Source organism: Pseudophryne corroboree, chromosome 5 (assembly GCF_028390025.1).
Source record: "Pseudophryne corroboree isolate aPseCor3 chromosome 5, aPseCor3.hap2, whole genome shotgun sequence".
Lineage (NCBI taxonomy): Eukaryota > Metazoa > Chordata > Amphibia > Anura > Myobatrachidae > Pseudophryne > Pseudophryne corroboree.
The window spans coordinates 337,304,041-337,321,415 of NC_086448.1; the positions used below are offsets into that span (position 1 = coordinate 337,304,041).

General features: G+C 43.8%; 1 protein-coding gene across 4 annotated transcripts in view; it reads left to right on the top strand.

Annotated features, from left to right (window-relative positions):
- Positions 1 to 10,542: 10,542 nt before the first annotated feature.
- PDE1C (phosphodiesterase 1C) overlaps positions 10,543 to 17,375 on the top strand; it is a 1,445,089-nt gene continuing 1,438,256 nt past the window's right edge. For 3 of the 4 annotated variants that reach the window (XM_063922562.1, XM_063922563.1, XM_063922564.1), the window contains exon 1: positions 10,543 to 10,778. In XM_063922562.1, the coding sequence (XP_063778632.1) occupies positions 10,694 to 10,778 (85 nt within the window). In that variant the 5' untranslated portion in view covers positions 10,543 to 10,693. The remainder of the gene's footprint in view (positions 10,779 to 17,375) is intronic. The other variant, XM_063922566.1, reaches the window with a different exon arrangement.

The following is a 17,375-nucleotide window of genomic DNA, read 5'->3' on the forward strand; positions in this document are numbered from 1 at the left end:
GATCTTGGCATATTGCAGAAAGACCCCCTGTAGGCCGTCGTGGGCTCGTGTGGCCACAAGTCCTATCCTGGGCATCTATACATGGTAGTTCATGTATCTGGGGAGGTGTGTGATGCAGGTCCGACGGTGGTCCAATCTGAGGCTGGAGCTGTGAGAGAAGGGGAGGTGTTGACTGGGAGAGAGTGATGAGGGGTGGCCGGAGGGCCAGAGATGTTCAGATGTTGTAGTAGCTGAAGGGCCTCATCTGGAGATCTAGCGGAGAGGAATTTGCCATCTGCTCTAACTTGGAGTGCAAAGGGGAAGCCCCATCTGTATCGGATATTATGATCTCTTAGGGTTTTGGTTATGTCTTTTAATTCCCTCCGTCTGTTCAGCGTGACCGGCGACAGGTCCTGGAAAATCAAGAGATCAGACCCTTCGAACGGGATCGTCGTCATCCTCCTAGTTTTGGCGTAGACTTGGTCTTTGACCGCGAAATAATGAAAGCGGAGGATTACGTCTCTTGGTGTTTTAGCATCTTGGGATCTAGGACGTAGAGCCCTGTGAGCCCTGTCCAGAAGAAGCATATCGTCTGGAACGGAGGGAGCAAGATAACGGAAGAGGCGGAGCAGATAGTCCGTAAGGTGGTTTTGTTCTATCGTCTCGGGGACGTTACGAATTCTTATATTGTTCCGGCGCCCCCTGTTATCCAAATCTTCCTGTTTGTCCGCTAGGAGCATGACATCCGTGCGCATTTGTGATATCTCCTGTTCTGATTCTTGTTGGAAGGCGATAAGCTCTTCCTGTTTTCTTTCGATGGCATCTACTCTGGTGCCCAGGCCATCCACGTCCGATTTTAGACCCGAGATAGCCTCTTGTACTTCTGCACGTATTGATTTTTTGATATTGCGCATCTCGGATAGGAGGAGGGCGACATCAGCCTTTGTGGCGGGAGTGGAGGAAGAGTCATCGTCTGAATCTTTGTCAGATATTGCTGGAGTAGGTGGGGGTGAGGTTGCTCTCCGGGTGGAGGATGGAGCAGAATTTTTGAAGTAGCCCACCAGGTTATGGGCGTTCGTCTTTTTCCCCCCTTTAGGCATAGTGGCGGAGGCGAGGTAGGTTATTTGTCAACACCTGGGAAGGATGAGGGGAGCTCCTATATCATTAGGATCACACACGAGACCAAGTGTAGTACATATCGAGATCACATGCTAGGCGCTTTGGAGAAGATGGTCAGACGGGCCCAGTCGGGCGTGCCATGTCCTGTGGGTGGTGGTCGAGCCTCAGCGCAGTGAGTGTACGCTCTCAAATACCAGCAGGTTTATGGTCCACCGGCGACCGGGGTTTCTTTTAGAGATGCCCAAGGCCCTGTCGGCGTAGTGTGTGTGGTAGCGAGGGGAGGGCCGATGACTCCTCAGGGTGTTCAGGTAGTACCGGAATAGTGGTAATGGTGTTCCAAGGTGCTGTTTGGTCTGATAGTACCAGCTCGTCAGAGCACCTATAGAACACGGTTGAATGTTCAGGGGGTAGAGGTGAGAGCAGATTAAGGTATTCTCACGGCCACACGGCAGTAAGCTGATCCGCCGTTTGATGCAGGGGGGTCTCAGGCTAAGCTCCTGTCTCTGTGCAGCTTGTGTGCTGTGACTTTGGCTTTCAAGATGGCCGCCGCTGCTGTGCTGGGCTGAGGTATGTGGATTTATGTGTGGGGTCTGCGGGCTTTAGAGGGGTTTCCCCGTTATATTATGGTACCTGTGCAACCCAGGGAGGTCTGCAGGTTGACAGGAGGGCTCCAGGAGTGTCCGCAGGGCGCCGTCCGGTCCCGCCACAGTCGCGCACCGTTCCGGAGCCTCCCGCCGGGACGTCCCTAAACTCTAGGCCCCGGCTTCAGTGAGCGGCGTAGGCCTCACCTCCGCAGCAACTTGCTGCTTGACGTCGCTGCTCGGGATCGCACAGCAGGGCTCTCACTGGCACATATAGAGTGCTTGGGGGTGTTCAGGACCGGGTGTGGTCACGTGGATAGCGGTCTGATGATGTGCTCCAGGGGGCAGGGGAGAGATGTGTGCTTTCCCCCCGCCGCTACGGAGCTGTGCGTCGGCTCGGGTGTAAAGCCGTCAATAGGCTTCTCGTCCCCGCTGCAGAGGGGAGCTGGAGGATAGCGGGCCCCGGGGGCCGGTCGCGTCCGGCTACCAGGCGGGTGGAAGAGGCGGGGGGGGGGGAGGTCGCGTCAGGCAGCCCGGCGGCCTCCGCAGCTCCGGGGGACAACGGGCGCCTCGGCAAGCAGGGAAGCCCCGATCACGGAGCAGACTCACCCACCCAGCGGGGCACGAATCTCCGTCCGGAAGGTCCAAGCAGGGCGGCTGTATGCCCAGGGGAAACCGACCGCGGCAGGGCTCTCCTCTCCAGCGGCCGATCCGGGCCGTCTCTCAAATCGAGGCCGGAGCTTCACCTTGGGGGGAAGGCCGCAATCCGCAGGAGCACTTAAAAGTGCTCCCCGACTCCGCGGGTCCCCCCAAACAGCAACAGCAGGACGGATGGGCGTTTGTGGCTGACAGAGACTGGCTGGGAGTGTGGAAATGTGCTTTTGTTAGCTGTTTTTGCAGGAGCTGAGGAGATGCACAGCTTCTCTCCACAGCAGCCAGGCCACGCCCCCGGTTTGTAAGGTTTTTATGAATTTTTGGGAGGAAATAAAAGGTTGGTATTTTTGGATTTTTCTCCCAAAGTCTTTTTCTTTTCTATTTAGAATCCCCAGTTCGAGGCCTTCTTCAAGGTGTTCTTCTAGTTCTTTCGCAAACCTTTTTGTAGGATCTTGAAGCAGGACTTTGTATGCGGTTGTATCTGATAACAGACGATACGCTTCTTTATTGTATTGTTCCCGGCTCATGATGACAATACCTCCTCCTTTGTCCGTCGGTTTGATGACTATTTCTTTGTCTTCTTTTAATACTTTCAATGCTTCTCTTTCAACTTTTGACATATTTTGTTTGATTTTCTGCTTGTCTGGGATTTTGTCTATTTCCTTTTCTAGTAGTTTTTTTAATGTTCTAAGTGTGAGCTTTAACAATATACAGGGTTGAAAGTTGATATGGGTTTGAAATCTGTATGGATATATGGATTTATTTCTTCGAACGGTTCTTCAAAAAGGTCTCAAATTTGCCCCTCAGTCCAAAATTAACAAATTTGAATTATACATAGATGTTCAGAAGTTCATACGAAAGTTATGCATCAAGAAGCACTTTGCTAAACAGCAAGAACACATCAACAATGAGTTCAAAGAAATAAATCCATATATCCATACAGATTTCAAACCCATATCAACTTTCAACCCTGTATATTGTAAAAGCTCGCACATAGACAAATTCCAAAAACTACTAGAAAAGGAAATAGACGAAATCCCAGACAAGCAGAAAATCAAACAAAACATGTCAAAAGTTGAAAGAGAAGCATTGAAAGCATTAAAAGAAGACAAAGAAATAGTCATTAAACCAGCAAACAAAAGAGGAGGCATTGTCATCATGAGCCAGGAACAATACAATAAAGAAGCGTATCGTCTGTTATCAGATACAACCACATACGAAATCCTGCTTCAAGATCCTACAAAAAGGTTTGCAAAAGAACTAGAAGAACACCTTGAACAAGGCCTCGAACTGGGGATTCTAAGTAGAAAAGAAAAAGACTTTGGGAGAAAAATCCAAAAACACCGACCTTTTATTTCCTCCCAAAAATTCATAAAAACCTTACAAATCTGCCAGGCCGTCCAATTGTATCAGGTATACAATTTCTAACAGCCAATATTTCAAAATATACAAACTTCCTTCATCCGTTAGGTACCCAACAGAAAAGTTACCTACAAGACACTACAAGTATACTTAAAAAATTAGAGTCAATCCAGTGGAAGGGACAGTACACACTGCACTATGGATGTGAAATCATTATACACATGTATTGCACATGATCAAGGCTGTGACCACACTAGACATTTTTTGTCTAAGGACAACCAATTAGCGAATGAACAAGTAAATTTCATCATGGCCAATATTGAGTTTGTATTGACGCACATTTACTTCTGGTACGAGGACAAGTTTTTTCTCCAGAAATGTGGAACAGCCATGGGAACATCACTGGCGCTCAGCTACGCCAATCAGTTTATTGCAAAATGGGAAGACGATAACATCTGGCCAAGTACCGAATATCGAGAACATCTGATATGTTGGTATCGTTATATAGATTATGTATTTTTCATTTGGGAAGGAACTACTGATCAAGAATTGGACAATTTCAAGATATATATCAACAATAATTCACTAAACCTTGAATTTGAAACAACGTCCAGTAAAAATCAAGTAATCTTCTTAGATCTAGAGATCTACATTCATAATAAAAAAAATACAGTCTAGAACACATATAAAACCAGTTAATGGAAACAACATGTAAGCAACCACAAGCAACCACCACATCAATTGGATTTCTATCATACCAAGAGGACAATTTCAACGAATTAAATGCAATTGTACAGAACGTGAGAATTTTGAAAGACAAAGCGAAGAAATGATGACCAACGTAATTGTTAAAGGCTACAAAAAGAGAAATTGCAATCACAAATAAAAGCAATAGGACAGTTGGATAGAAAAGAAATGCTAAAATATAAAACCAAAATTAAAGATACAGCCCTGTCTCTTCCATTTATAACACAATTTAATAGCAACACGACTTTCATTGAAAAAATGATTAAAAAACACTGGCATGTTTTATTACTGGATGAAGCCTTGCGACCTCTAATTAAGGAAAAACCACAAGTCATCTATCGAAAAGCCAAAAATATGAAACAGGAGTTAGTCTCAAGCCACTTACAACAAATAGAAGAATCAACCCAAAAAAGAACAAAGGGATACCACAAATGTCTTACAAAAGCTTGCAAAAATGAAAAAGCAAAAACAACTAAACCAGTCACGACATTTAGATCACATACAACAGGAAAAGTATACACTATTAGAGACCACCTCACTTGTAATACTGAAGGGGCCCATGTGGACTCCAATACGTGGGGCAAACTAATAGAAAAGCAAAAACTTGCTTTGCTGAACATATCTATAATGCTAAGAGAGGCCTCATTACTCATAGCCTGTCTAATCATTTTCTGGAAAAACACAACAAAGACCCATCTGGATTGACCTTTTTGCCGATCCAAAAAATAAACAGGAATTGGAGAGGAGGAGACTTAGTGGAAGAATTAAAGAAAAAAGAGAGCAAATGGATGTTTGAATTAAAAATGTTAGACCCTTTAGGACATAATATAGAGAATTAAATATATTTCTATAAATAAATTATTCATACACGTGCTATGTTATATACAGTATACACATCATAGACACAAGTGGCACCTTTTAGAATGAACTTTTTAATGCATACATATATTTTAATCAATTTGAGTATTCAAGATGGAGCTGAAGAATATGGGGTTTCCACCTTTTTTTATAACTTCCGGAGTTGAAGTTCCGTTTTTATTATATTTTTTTTAAAGTTTTTTTTTTAAAGTTTTCCCTATAAAGGAAGTGAAAACCCAAGCAATACCACCTTGAAAAAGTGTGTTGAACACACGAAACGTGTTGGTGAATAGTGGTGCTATCAGGAGAAACCGCCGCCCGAGAGACCAAACGCCCGCCGAGTGACATCATCAGCTGGCTGGATGCAGCGGTCAGAGAGAACGAAAGCCGCTAACAGCAGCCAAGGCAAGGAAGCCTCACGGAAAACATCATGTAGGGACAGTTAGGCAACATCGGACTGGCTACAACTCCATCACCACCAAATTCTCTTAAAAGAGCTGTAAAAAAAAAATCGTTTATATAAAAAATAACTAATTTCTTTTATTACAGGTGCCACTTTCCCCTTCCCTTTTGTACATGGTCCTGATTCAGAGGAGGATGATGTGCAGTAGCAGCTGCAACTTTTGATCCAGCTGCTACTGCAAATTTATGCTAATGCTGCAGCCAATGGGCTGTTTACTAAGATACCCACCGGCTGCTGCTCTAATCCGCCGTGGTGCACACAAAGGCGCACCATTGCGCCTTACGGTTGATCAGACTGTCCGACAGAATTTGGCTCCCAGTGTCAGTGGAACAGCAGCTTCCGATACAGTCCCTGAACAAGTCACACCTGCCAAATATTTTTTATATAAATATAAGCTCTCTGAAGTGTCTAGGCATTACAAGAGGGTATAAGTAGAAGGAATTTTACCCTAACCACCAAGCTAGAGATTGTGCCAGCCACAGTTTGAGTGGTATAACAGCAGGCACTCTGTCCACATCCCAGTGAGTGTATTGTTATTTTGAAGACATAGACCCAGATTTATCAAGCCTTGGAGAGTGATAAATTGCACGGTGATGAAGTACCAACCAATCAGCTCATAACGGTCAAATTTTTTTAAACACAGCCTGTAACATGGCAGTTAGGAGCTGATTGGCTGGTACTTTATTACCGTGCAATTTATCACTCTTCAAGGCTTTATAAATCTAGGCTTTACTGGATTGATAATTCAGTTGCCCATGCACTAGCTGAGTGTTATCGGCTCAGTCACAACTTGCAGCACTCTACTGCTGGAAAATCAGCATCCTGAACTGTCTGCCAATCACTTGTATGACATATGTAAGTGATAGGGCTTTTAGTTGGCCTGGCCGGTAGGATAGCAAGAGTACAGTTGTTCCTGTATAGGTACAGTCAGGAGACACTGTCACACATGTGGTTGTGGTAATGCAGTTACTGTACTCAGACACAGCAAGATACTCAAGTCACAGTAGGTCTGCATTGATTGGTTTAAATGCCATGGAAACAACAATGTCCTGTCTGCCAATCATAATGGAAAACCAATTGGGTTAGTATGATTCACTGTTTCCAGGAGAATAGCTATCAATGTACTGCAGATTATAGTATCTGGTGTGTAACCAGATGGCCTATAGAAATAACAAACAGTGGTATTAAATACTGAATAATCTTTACTTATATCTGTTTATGTAACGCTATAAGAAAGAAACACACAGAAAAAATGTGTATATTGGCCTCCATACAGATGGATAGTAATCTTGAGATGCAGGTGCCCCAAGTGTACATTTGTTCTACTACTAGTCATCATCATTAGTGCGACTAAAATAAACTACTGTAGTTGCAAGAGATATGTCTCCAAACAGATGCATATCCATTTATATACAACTCTGAATAGTCTGTAGCGTCATACAGCTACTTTTCCTGGGCTCTGTCAATTATTTTTACACAGACCCACCGGAAAGTGGGGTGCGTGATTACGTGGGCCAATAGCAGTCTTCCCAACAGTCCCAATTTTGGCGGGACAGTCCCACTTTTCAAATACTGCCATTACAGGTTGGAAAAGGACAGGAAGTAGTCTTTCTTTTCTGCTGCTCTGCGAACGGATATACGCCCAGCATTCATACAAGGTCTGACCAAGCAGCGCTTGAAGCTTTGGGCATTCCTCCAGCTTGACAAAAAATAGGGATGTGTCTCATGGACATGCCCCCACACCATGAGACCATGCCCCCACACCATGAGACCATGCCCCCACCACGCAAAGCCATGCACCTTTTTGGTCATGCCCCATCCCTCTCCACAACTCCCAAATGTTGGGAGGTATGGAATAGGAGAAGGCCGCAAGCATTGGCATACTGTTCCAATTGGTCATTCTGCTCAAACTATTTTCAATACGTTATTGTAGGGCTCACTGATATTAACTATGAGTCCCTTAAGTGTGGTTTAACGCTTATGGTACCTCCAAATTCGCTGATTTTTGTTCACTGCCCAAGGCCATAACTATGGGTGTGCAGCCGATGCCACCACACAGAGCACAGAGTTCTGTGGGTGCCACACCACGGCTCTGTCTTTTGGCTAGTATAGTACCTCAAAAGCACCTTACAGCCAGGAGCGCTGCTGCAGCACCGCCAGAGCGTCCCTTAGATGCTCCAGACAGGCACGCTGCAGCCTCTACAACCGATTGGAGCACTCTCAGGAGTCTCTAGTCAGCGATGCACTTACCAGTGCTGCCAGACAAGGGTGTATCTAGGGGTCCGAGCGCCCCTGGCGACCCCATATTTGAAATAGGGAAGGTGCACGTGCAAAAAAGTGACACGATCTTGTGGGAAAGGGGCATGACCATACAATAGTTTCCCAAATTCAAATTACACTACACAGTAGTAACCCTTATGCACATCATGCCCACACAGTAGCAGTTCCCTTTACACATTATGCCTACACAGTAATTCTTATAACACTGAGGAGACATCAACAGTACCTGGCCTGGCTGAGGACGCAATGCCACCCAAGGCCAGGTACTGTAGTATAATCAAATAGTATTGCAAAGAAGTGCAGTGCAGTGCACTACCCAGTGGTGCAAGTACAATTTTTTTTGTGGTACTGTGTGCGCGTGCAAATGGGTGTGGCCATGATACACATATGACCCCAATACTGCAGTGCCAGATACACATATGCCCCCAATAGTGCCAGATACACACATGTCCCCACAGTGCCAGATACACATATGCCTTCACAGTGCCAGGTATACACATACCCCCACAGTGCCAGATATGCCCCCATGGTGCTAGATATGCCCCCACAGTGCCAAATGTGCCAAATATGCCCCCACAGTGCTAGATATGCCCCCACAATACCAGATACACATATTCCCCCACATTGACAGATATGCTCTCACGTTGACAGATATGTCCCCACATTGCCAGATACACATGCCCCCACAGTGCCAGATATGCCCCCACGGTGCTAGATATGCCCCCACAGTGCCAGATACACATATGATCCCACAGTGCCAGATAAGCCCCCACAGTGCCAGATATGCCCCCACAGTCATATATAGTCCCCATCCCCCTCCCAGCACATAGCCTTAGTCACCTCCCAGTAAATAGCCATAGCTCCCACCTCCCCAAGCAATAGCCGTAGCCCCCCCAGCACATAGCCGTAGTCTCCACCTCTCCCAACACAGTCATACAGTAGTTCCCACCTCCCTCCCATCACATAACAATAGTTTCCTGACAACATAGATAGCCGTAGTCCCCTCCCTGCACATAGCCCCTCACCTCCCCAAGCACATGGTCATAGTCCCCATCCCCCTCCCAGCACATAGCTGTAGTCCGCCCTTAGCACATAGTAATAGTCTCCCCCACTCCCAGCACATACATATACTCCCCACGTAGCACATAGCCCTAGTTCCCACCCCACAACATCCCAGCAGATAGCCGTAGTGTCTGGCAAATACCTGCTGTGCCGAGCTGCCTGGGATGGAGGGCGGAGAATCGCTCTGCAGGCAGGAGCTGGCGCCGGTGTCCGGCACCGCACCAAACTACGTGAAGAAACTGGGGGGGAAAACTACAGCTCCCAGCAGCCCTTGCCACCAGGAGCTCCTGACAGCAAGGGTTGCTGGGTGTTGTAGTTTATTTTCAGTTTCTTCCCTGTAGTGCATTACCTTGCCAGACACCGGAGCCAGCTCCTGGCTGCTGAGCAATCCTCCACCCTCCATCCCAGGAAATGCACAGGCAGCTCGGCACAGCAGGTATTGCCAGACACTACGGCTTAAGGGATTCCACCCATTGGCCAAGGGTGGCACTGTCGGGTGGCGCCCCCTGCTCGGCTGGCGCCCCTGGCGAGTGCCATCCTGGCCAATGGGTAGATACGCCTCTGCTGCCAGAGTGCAATTGAGCCCTGCAAGGGTGCTGTCACAGCCCATGAGGCTATGTACAAAGAAATCTGCAAGATCAGCCACGGGGGTGGTGAGCTGTGGTGCAGTTGCAAGCATTTCTATGCCTGGAAAATGGCAACTCGCTCACACCTAGGATATTCGACCCCTTACACTGGCAATAAAGTAGCACAGCCAAGCCTGAGAAAGAGGTTTATTTTAGTTATTAAGATGTATTGGTAGAGCACCTGCACATTCCATTGTGCATTGCAATTAAGAACACCGTAATAAATCAAGACTGGGCATTAATATATAAAGAGGTAAGAGGTCCCTGCTAGCAAGCTTACATCTGTCTGTAAATAATCCGTAAAAATGGGGCACAAATACTGTATGTTGCATTGCCCGTGAGCACCACATAACTATGCCACACTTTTGCCATCTTCACCGTTTTTCATCCTCTCCCGCTCTTTCTCGTGGTGATTACCTTAATGGGTTTATATGAGGTCAGAAGACTCTTTTGAAGCTGGTGTACTGTAAACATTTTATGCAATGGGAGTTAGCCATTATCTCTACTCTAACTCTTGTACCCATGACAACTAACATATAAATTATAGATGTTGTTGATTTAACTGTAATGTCAAGTCCAGCCTAAATCTTCCCTAACTTTGTTCACTACGAAACAATCATATGAGACAAAAAATGTAGCTGCAGACACAGTAACAGGGATAAAAGCAGTAACTGAACTCTTGACTCATGAGGTATTATCTATATAATTCACTTTGTTTCCTTCAGCAGTTGTTTCACTCAGTGCAACATGGCAGCATTATGCCAGTGACAGTCTCAGTGGGAGGAGGCAGTGCTGGAGCCTTTCTCCCAGTCACTGCTGCCTCTACATTAGGCTATGTGTGAAGTCGGGTGTAAGTGCTGCCACAGGCAGATACACAGGGACAGATAATAGCTACTGGAGCTTTGAATCTCTGCTTTCACAATAGGAAGAGCCAGTCTTACCTAAATACTATAACTGGGAAAATGACTGAGCCCAGCAGTAGGAAAGAGGGGTTTAAAAAATGCCGGAGTGCCACTTTCAGCATTGATGGCTTTAGCTTTACCATAGGTAAGAACTTTGTTTTCTTATGTACATATTATTAATGGTCTGCCTTGCAAAATGCATGATATCTCATTTCTGTGTATGACTGTTATACCCCTGTAATGTACAGTATGCATGATGTCAGGAAATACAGTGTGATTTAAGGGGCAACTTGCAACAAGTGGGGCAGGGTAACCTGACCCCCAGGCTGCTGTGATATAATGACTATGGGATGACTGTATTTGCAACTACTGCTGATGCAGAACTTCTTGGAAATCATTATACTGTGAGTCATATCTTTGGCCAACAGGTGATGTCATAGGTTTTATTCCCCCCAGCCTAAAGGTCTTAAGGTATTATGACTAGCTTTTATTACAGTAATGTGATAGAAGAGTATATGAAGTTTTTCAGAATAGTGCTTTGGTCACCTGGTGCTTATGTATCAATGTAAAACAAAGAGTTCTAATGAAGCACTTGTTCCATATTCATTAATGGAAAAGATTCTGGTAACTTTTATGGAAAATTTATTTTGCAGAGACCATTTGCATTTTTGCTTCAGGGTTTCTGTGTGGTTATAAAATAATTAAAAAAGTGATTTAGAATTTGACTTTAAAAAAAAAAAGGTTTCTGATGTACTTCTGTTATTTTCAAAAGAGAAACACATTATTCTGGCAGCGAAAATGCACATTTATTAAATACTATTTAATATGGGCTAAAGTTTTGTTCCAAAGACAGAGCACTTCCACCTGCCCTGCAGCCACTAAGCGCTTCGTGTTTTATTAATTGGGCTATTGGCATCCACTACCATATTCTTATATAAATTGCCTTCTTGTTCTAATTTCTGAGAGCTCATTAGACCCTTGTAAAAGTAGTGGCATACTGGCTGCTGAGACACACAGCTGCCAGCTGCTGCCATACTGTAGGGCAAAATAAGAATAGATCAACTTACTTTTTAGTATCCAAACATCATTATCAAATAAATAATTTTCAGTATTAAATTGCCAGTGTTTAACAGTGTAACAGCAGGAGAATATATCTGAATGCACGCAGAGAATGGTCTATGGCCATTACTTCAAGCACAGTTTTTAAATGGATTACTAGAACCATGCATATTTTACTGTTCGATGTAATTTTATTGTAGTTAGATCTAGCCCTGCACAGAATATAGCAATGCTCTTTCATGCTTTTAGTTAATGACGTTTTCTGCAGCCACTCATATATAGAGATAGTATCTATGAATGTGGAATTTTGTTATGACCGTGTAACATTAAATGTCTCTGATTTCTAATGCTTACTGGATGTGTACTGTAAAAGCTTCTTTGAGCTTCCTGGTAGTTCTTGATGTGCTTCATGTATTTCATGTTACTGTTGCCTTTATGTGACAGGTGAAAGACAGAATAGCCTTGAAAATTAAATGTTATCTCTCAAGGAGATGCTTTATCAGTGCCAAGGGGCATATAAGACATCACCCCTAATGCTAAGTAACAATAATGACAGCTGGTATCCTTTCTGTGTGTTGAATCCATGCCCTCTAAAAAGCCTGATGTTTTATAATGATGTAATATGGCATTTAGTCACAAAGCTATAGCTGATGTAACAATAGGATTTTCATGGCAAATTTTTTTTAACTAATTGTTGTTTAGTTAAATTGATGCTGTTGTTTTCATTTGAAAGTCTACTTAGGGAGGAAAAGTAAGTCACTTGTTGCCACAATTATTTTACTGCCAGGAATCCTTTAATAATATATTCAGCAGGAAATGTATCTGTGCATTCTGTAATAACTAGTTAAGGAAAACATCTGCCAATTAGTACAGAAAACCTTACATCATAAGCTGTAGTGTATTGCTACTGCTAGAATTCTCATCAGAAATCAGTATCTAGTTCTGGTAGTGTTTGAGGGACTGTTTGGAACACGTGTATTGATTGCATTGTCATTGCAGATTTTTTTAAATGACTATAATATTATTATTATTATTATTATTATTATTATCATCATCATCATCATCATCATATTACTTCTATTATTTACTCTTGTATGACATATATATACAAAATAAGAGGTAATCCGTGATTATATAAAGTTACTTTTAATGGCTGTCAAGTTATGCTGCAGTAAAGACACTACAAAAGTCCAAAATAGAAAGAGGTAAACATGGAAAACATGGAATTGTTACCCTATGTTGTGTGATATAGCTAATTCCTTTTGCCCCCCCCCCCCTCCTCCACCATTAAAACAGTGTCTCTCTACCCTCCAATTAGTTTACCTTCAAGATATGTGCCAGGAACATGAGTATGTGAGGTATATATATTTGATTTGTATGATCGCTGAAAGCATATATTCTTGGAGGGGTGGTATTCATGTGACCGCCGGTCAGCTGACCGACAGTCACATGACCTCCTCCACCAGCCCGACGGGTCACTGTCCCGATGGTCGGCATGCCGACCAACAGGGACTATTTCCACTCGTGGGTGTCCACGACACCCATAGAGTGGGAATAGAACCCGTGGCGACCGCAGGTCCCCACCGAGCCCGCAAGGGGCTTGCTGCACTCGCCCCTCCCCGCCGGGATCCCGGCGTCGGTATGCTGCCGGGATCCCGGCGTCGGTAAGCTGACCGGCGGTCAGGAGACCGCCGGTCAGCCGTACTACACCCTTCTTGGAGTACATATTTGCGAGCGTTATGATATTGTTATCTGCACTAGTTTTTATTCACTTCAATCTTGTTATATTAGCAATGTGTATTTTATTATCTTTATCAGATGCTATTGCTTCAATAAATACATTTAAAATCCCCCCCACGATGGTTGGGATGTAATAGGAGCCGAGTCTGAGCCGAGTTTGTAAAATGTCAGATTTTGCCGCAAAAGTCGGACATATTGCAAACTTGGCCAATGTAATAGCATCCGAGTTCATGAAAAGTCGGATGTTTTCTACTCTAAACATGAGCGCTCGGTAAAAAGTCAGATCCAGATGTTTTCCCCATGTTAAATAAAACTCAGCCAATGTATAATGGAGTCCGAGTCTGAAAATCTCACACAAAACAGCTCTACAAAGATGGACATAAATAGAACTGTTTGATTTGGGTGAGTTGTATTAGTCAGTGTTGAAAATCAATTACAAGTACACAATTACAGCACATTTACAACATATACATTTTTTTTAAATTTATTTCTAAACTTAAAAAAATAATAATAATACTTTGATCTCTCAAAATAGTCCATGTACTATACATATGATTTTTTTCACATTTTGCCCTGGAAAATGCGTCTCAGAAAATGATGCGAATAGGATGCACAAGCAGCTTTTGCTGATTAAAATTATATGTAACATGCCTATATTCTGTGTATAATTGTGGCTGCATCTGCATGTGAATTACACACAGAATATAGGCATGTCGCATATAATTTTAATCGGCAGGATCTGCTTATGTGTCCTGGAGAATTAGGTTGTGTGTTGCTTCAATCATAAGACTTTTGGGTGACTCACTGTGCAACTGTTATACTAATAGACGCATTCCGGTTGGTCTGAAAAAAAATGACGCTTCCTGATCTAAATCTCCCGCAAGTAGTCGGATCCTATTTGCATGCGGAGCTCTAAAGACGCACACTGTTACATTGGCTGAGTTCAAGGAAAAAGTCACAGATTTTAATGTCCGAGTTTGTGCGTCTTTTTCCCGGCCACAAAAAACTCAGCTCCCATTACATCCCGGCCAATGTCTCCCAATAATCTACGTTTTAAGGATACCATGCTTGCATAGAGGCAGCTCACTCATTTTGATTAATTTACCTGTGCTCAAACATGGATATCCTTTTTACCTGGACTGCTAGTGGCACAGGAGGAACGAGCTTGAGATCTGCAGATGAGAACCAATGTTGTAATTTATTAACAGTTATTTATACTGTATAGCGCACACATATTCCACAGTGCATTGCAGAAAATATTTCAATCATTCATGTCAGACCCTGCCCCAATGGAGATTACAATCTATGGAGTCTATTTACTAGAGATGAGCGGGTTCGGTTCCTCGGAATCCGAACCCGCCCGAACTTCAGTTTTTTTTACACGGGGCCGAGCGACTCGGATCTTCCCGCCTTGCTCGGTTAACCCGAGCGCGCCCGAACGTCATCATCCCGCTGTCGGATTCTCGCGAGGCTCGGATTCTATCGCGAGACTCGGATTCTATATAAGGAGCCGCGCGTCGCCGCCATTTTCACACGTGCATTGAGATTGATAGGGAGAGGACGTGGCTGGCGTCCTCTCCGTTTAGACTAGAGTACTAGAGAGAGACACAAATTTTGGGGAGCATATCATTAGGAGGAGTACTACTTGCTGCTGATAGTGTGACCAGTGACCACCAGTTTAATTAATCCGTTCTCTGCCTGAAAAAAAACGATACACAGTGTGACACAGTCACATACCATATCTGTGCTCAGCCCAGTGTGCTGCATCATATGTAATACTGTATATCATTATCTGACTGTGCTGAGTGCTCACTGCTCACACAGCTTAATTGTGGGGGAGACTGGGGAGCAGTTATAGCAGGAGTACATATTTTAAGTACAGTGCACACTTTTGCTGCCAGAGTGCCACTGCCAGTGTGACTGACCAGTGACCACTGACCACCAGTATTGTGATTGTCTGCTGACCACCAGTATATTGTGATTGTCTGCCTGAAAAAGTTAAACACTCGTCGTGTGGTGTTTTTATAAACGCATTCTGCAGACAGTGTCCAGCAGGTCCGTCATTACATAATATATACCTGTCCGGCTTCAGTACTAGTGTGATATATATATATTTTAATTTTATCTCATTATCATCCAGTCTATATTAGCAGCAGACACAGTACGGTAGTCCACGGCTGTAGCTACCTCTGTGTCGGCAGTTGCTCGTCCATCCATAATTGTATACCACCTACCCGTGGTTTTTTTTTTTTTCTATCTTCTTGATACTAGTAGCTTACTTTAGGAGTCTGCAGTGCTGACAGACAGTGTCCAGCAGGTCCGTCATTACATAATATATACCTGTCCGGCTGCAGTACTAGTGTGATATATATATATATTTTAATTTTATCTCATTATCATCCAGTCTATATTAGCAGCAGACACAGTACGGTAGTCCACGGCTGTAGCTACCTCTGTGTCGGCAGTCGCTCGTCCATCCATAATTGTATACCACCTACCCGTGGTTTATTTTTTTTTCTATCTTCTTGATACTAGTAGCTTACTTTAGGAGTCTGCAGTGCTGAGTCTGACAGACAGTGTCCAGCAGGTCCGTCATTACATAATATATACCTGTCCGGCTGCAGTACTAGTGTGATATATATATATATTTTAATTTTATCTCATTATCATCCAGTCTATATTAGCAGCAGACACAGTACGGTAGTCCATGGCTGTAGCTACCTCTGTGTCGGCAGTCGCTCGTCCATCCATAATTGTATACCACCTACCCGTGGTTTTTTTTTTTCTATCTTCTTGATACTAGTAGCTTACTTTAGGAGTCTGCAGTGCTGACAGTGTCCAGCAGGTCCGTCATTACATAATATATACCTGTCCGGCTGCAGTACTAGTGTGATATATATATATATATTTTAATTTTATCTCATTATCATCCAGTCTATATTAGCAGCAGACACAGTACGGTAGTCCACGGCTGTAGCTACCTCTGTGTCGGCAGTCGCTCGTCCATCCATAATTGTATACCACCTACCCGTGGTTTTTTTTTTTCTATCTTCTTGATACTAGTAGCTTACTTTAGGAGTCTGCAGTGCTGACAGACAGTGTCCAGCAGGTCCGTCATTACATAATATATACCTGTCCGGCTGCAGTACTAGTGTGATATATATATATATTTTAATTTTATCTCATTATCATCCAGTCTATATTAGCAGCAGACACAGTACGGTAGTCCACGGCTGTAGCTACCTCTGTGTCAGCAGTCGCTCGTCCATCCATAATTGTATACCACCTACCCGTGGTTTATTTTTTTTTCTATCTTCTTGATACTAGTAGCTTACTTTAGGAGTCTGCAGTGCTGAGTCTGACAGACAGTGTCCAGCAGGTCCGTCATTACATAATATATACCTGTCCGGCTGCAGTACTAGTGTGATATATATATATATTTTAATTTTATCTCATTATCATCCAGTCTATATTAGCAGCAGACACAGTACGGTAGTCCATGGCTGTAGCTACCTCTGTGTCGGCAGTCGCTCGTCCATCCATAATTGTATACCACCTACCCGTGGTTTTTTTTTTTTCTATCTTCTTGATACTAGTAGCTTACTTTAGGAGTCTGCAGTGCTGACAGTGTCCAGCAGGTCCGTCATTACATAATATATACCTGTCCGGCTGCAGTACTAGTGTGATATATATATATATTTTAATTTTATCTCATTATCATCCAGTCTATATTAGCAGCAGACACAGTACGGTAGTCCACGGCTGTAGCTACCTCTGTGTCGGCAGTCGCTCGTCCATCCATAATTGTATACCACCTACCCGTGGTTTTTTTTTTTCTATCTTCTTGATACTAGTAGCTTACTTTAGGAGTCTGCAGTGCTGACAGACAGTGTCCAGCAGGTCCGTCATTACATAATATATACCTGTCCGGCTGCAGTACTAG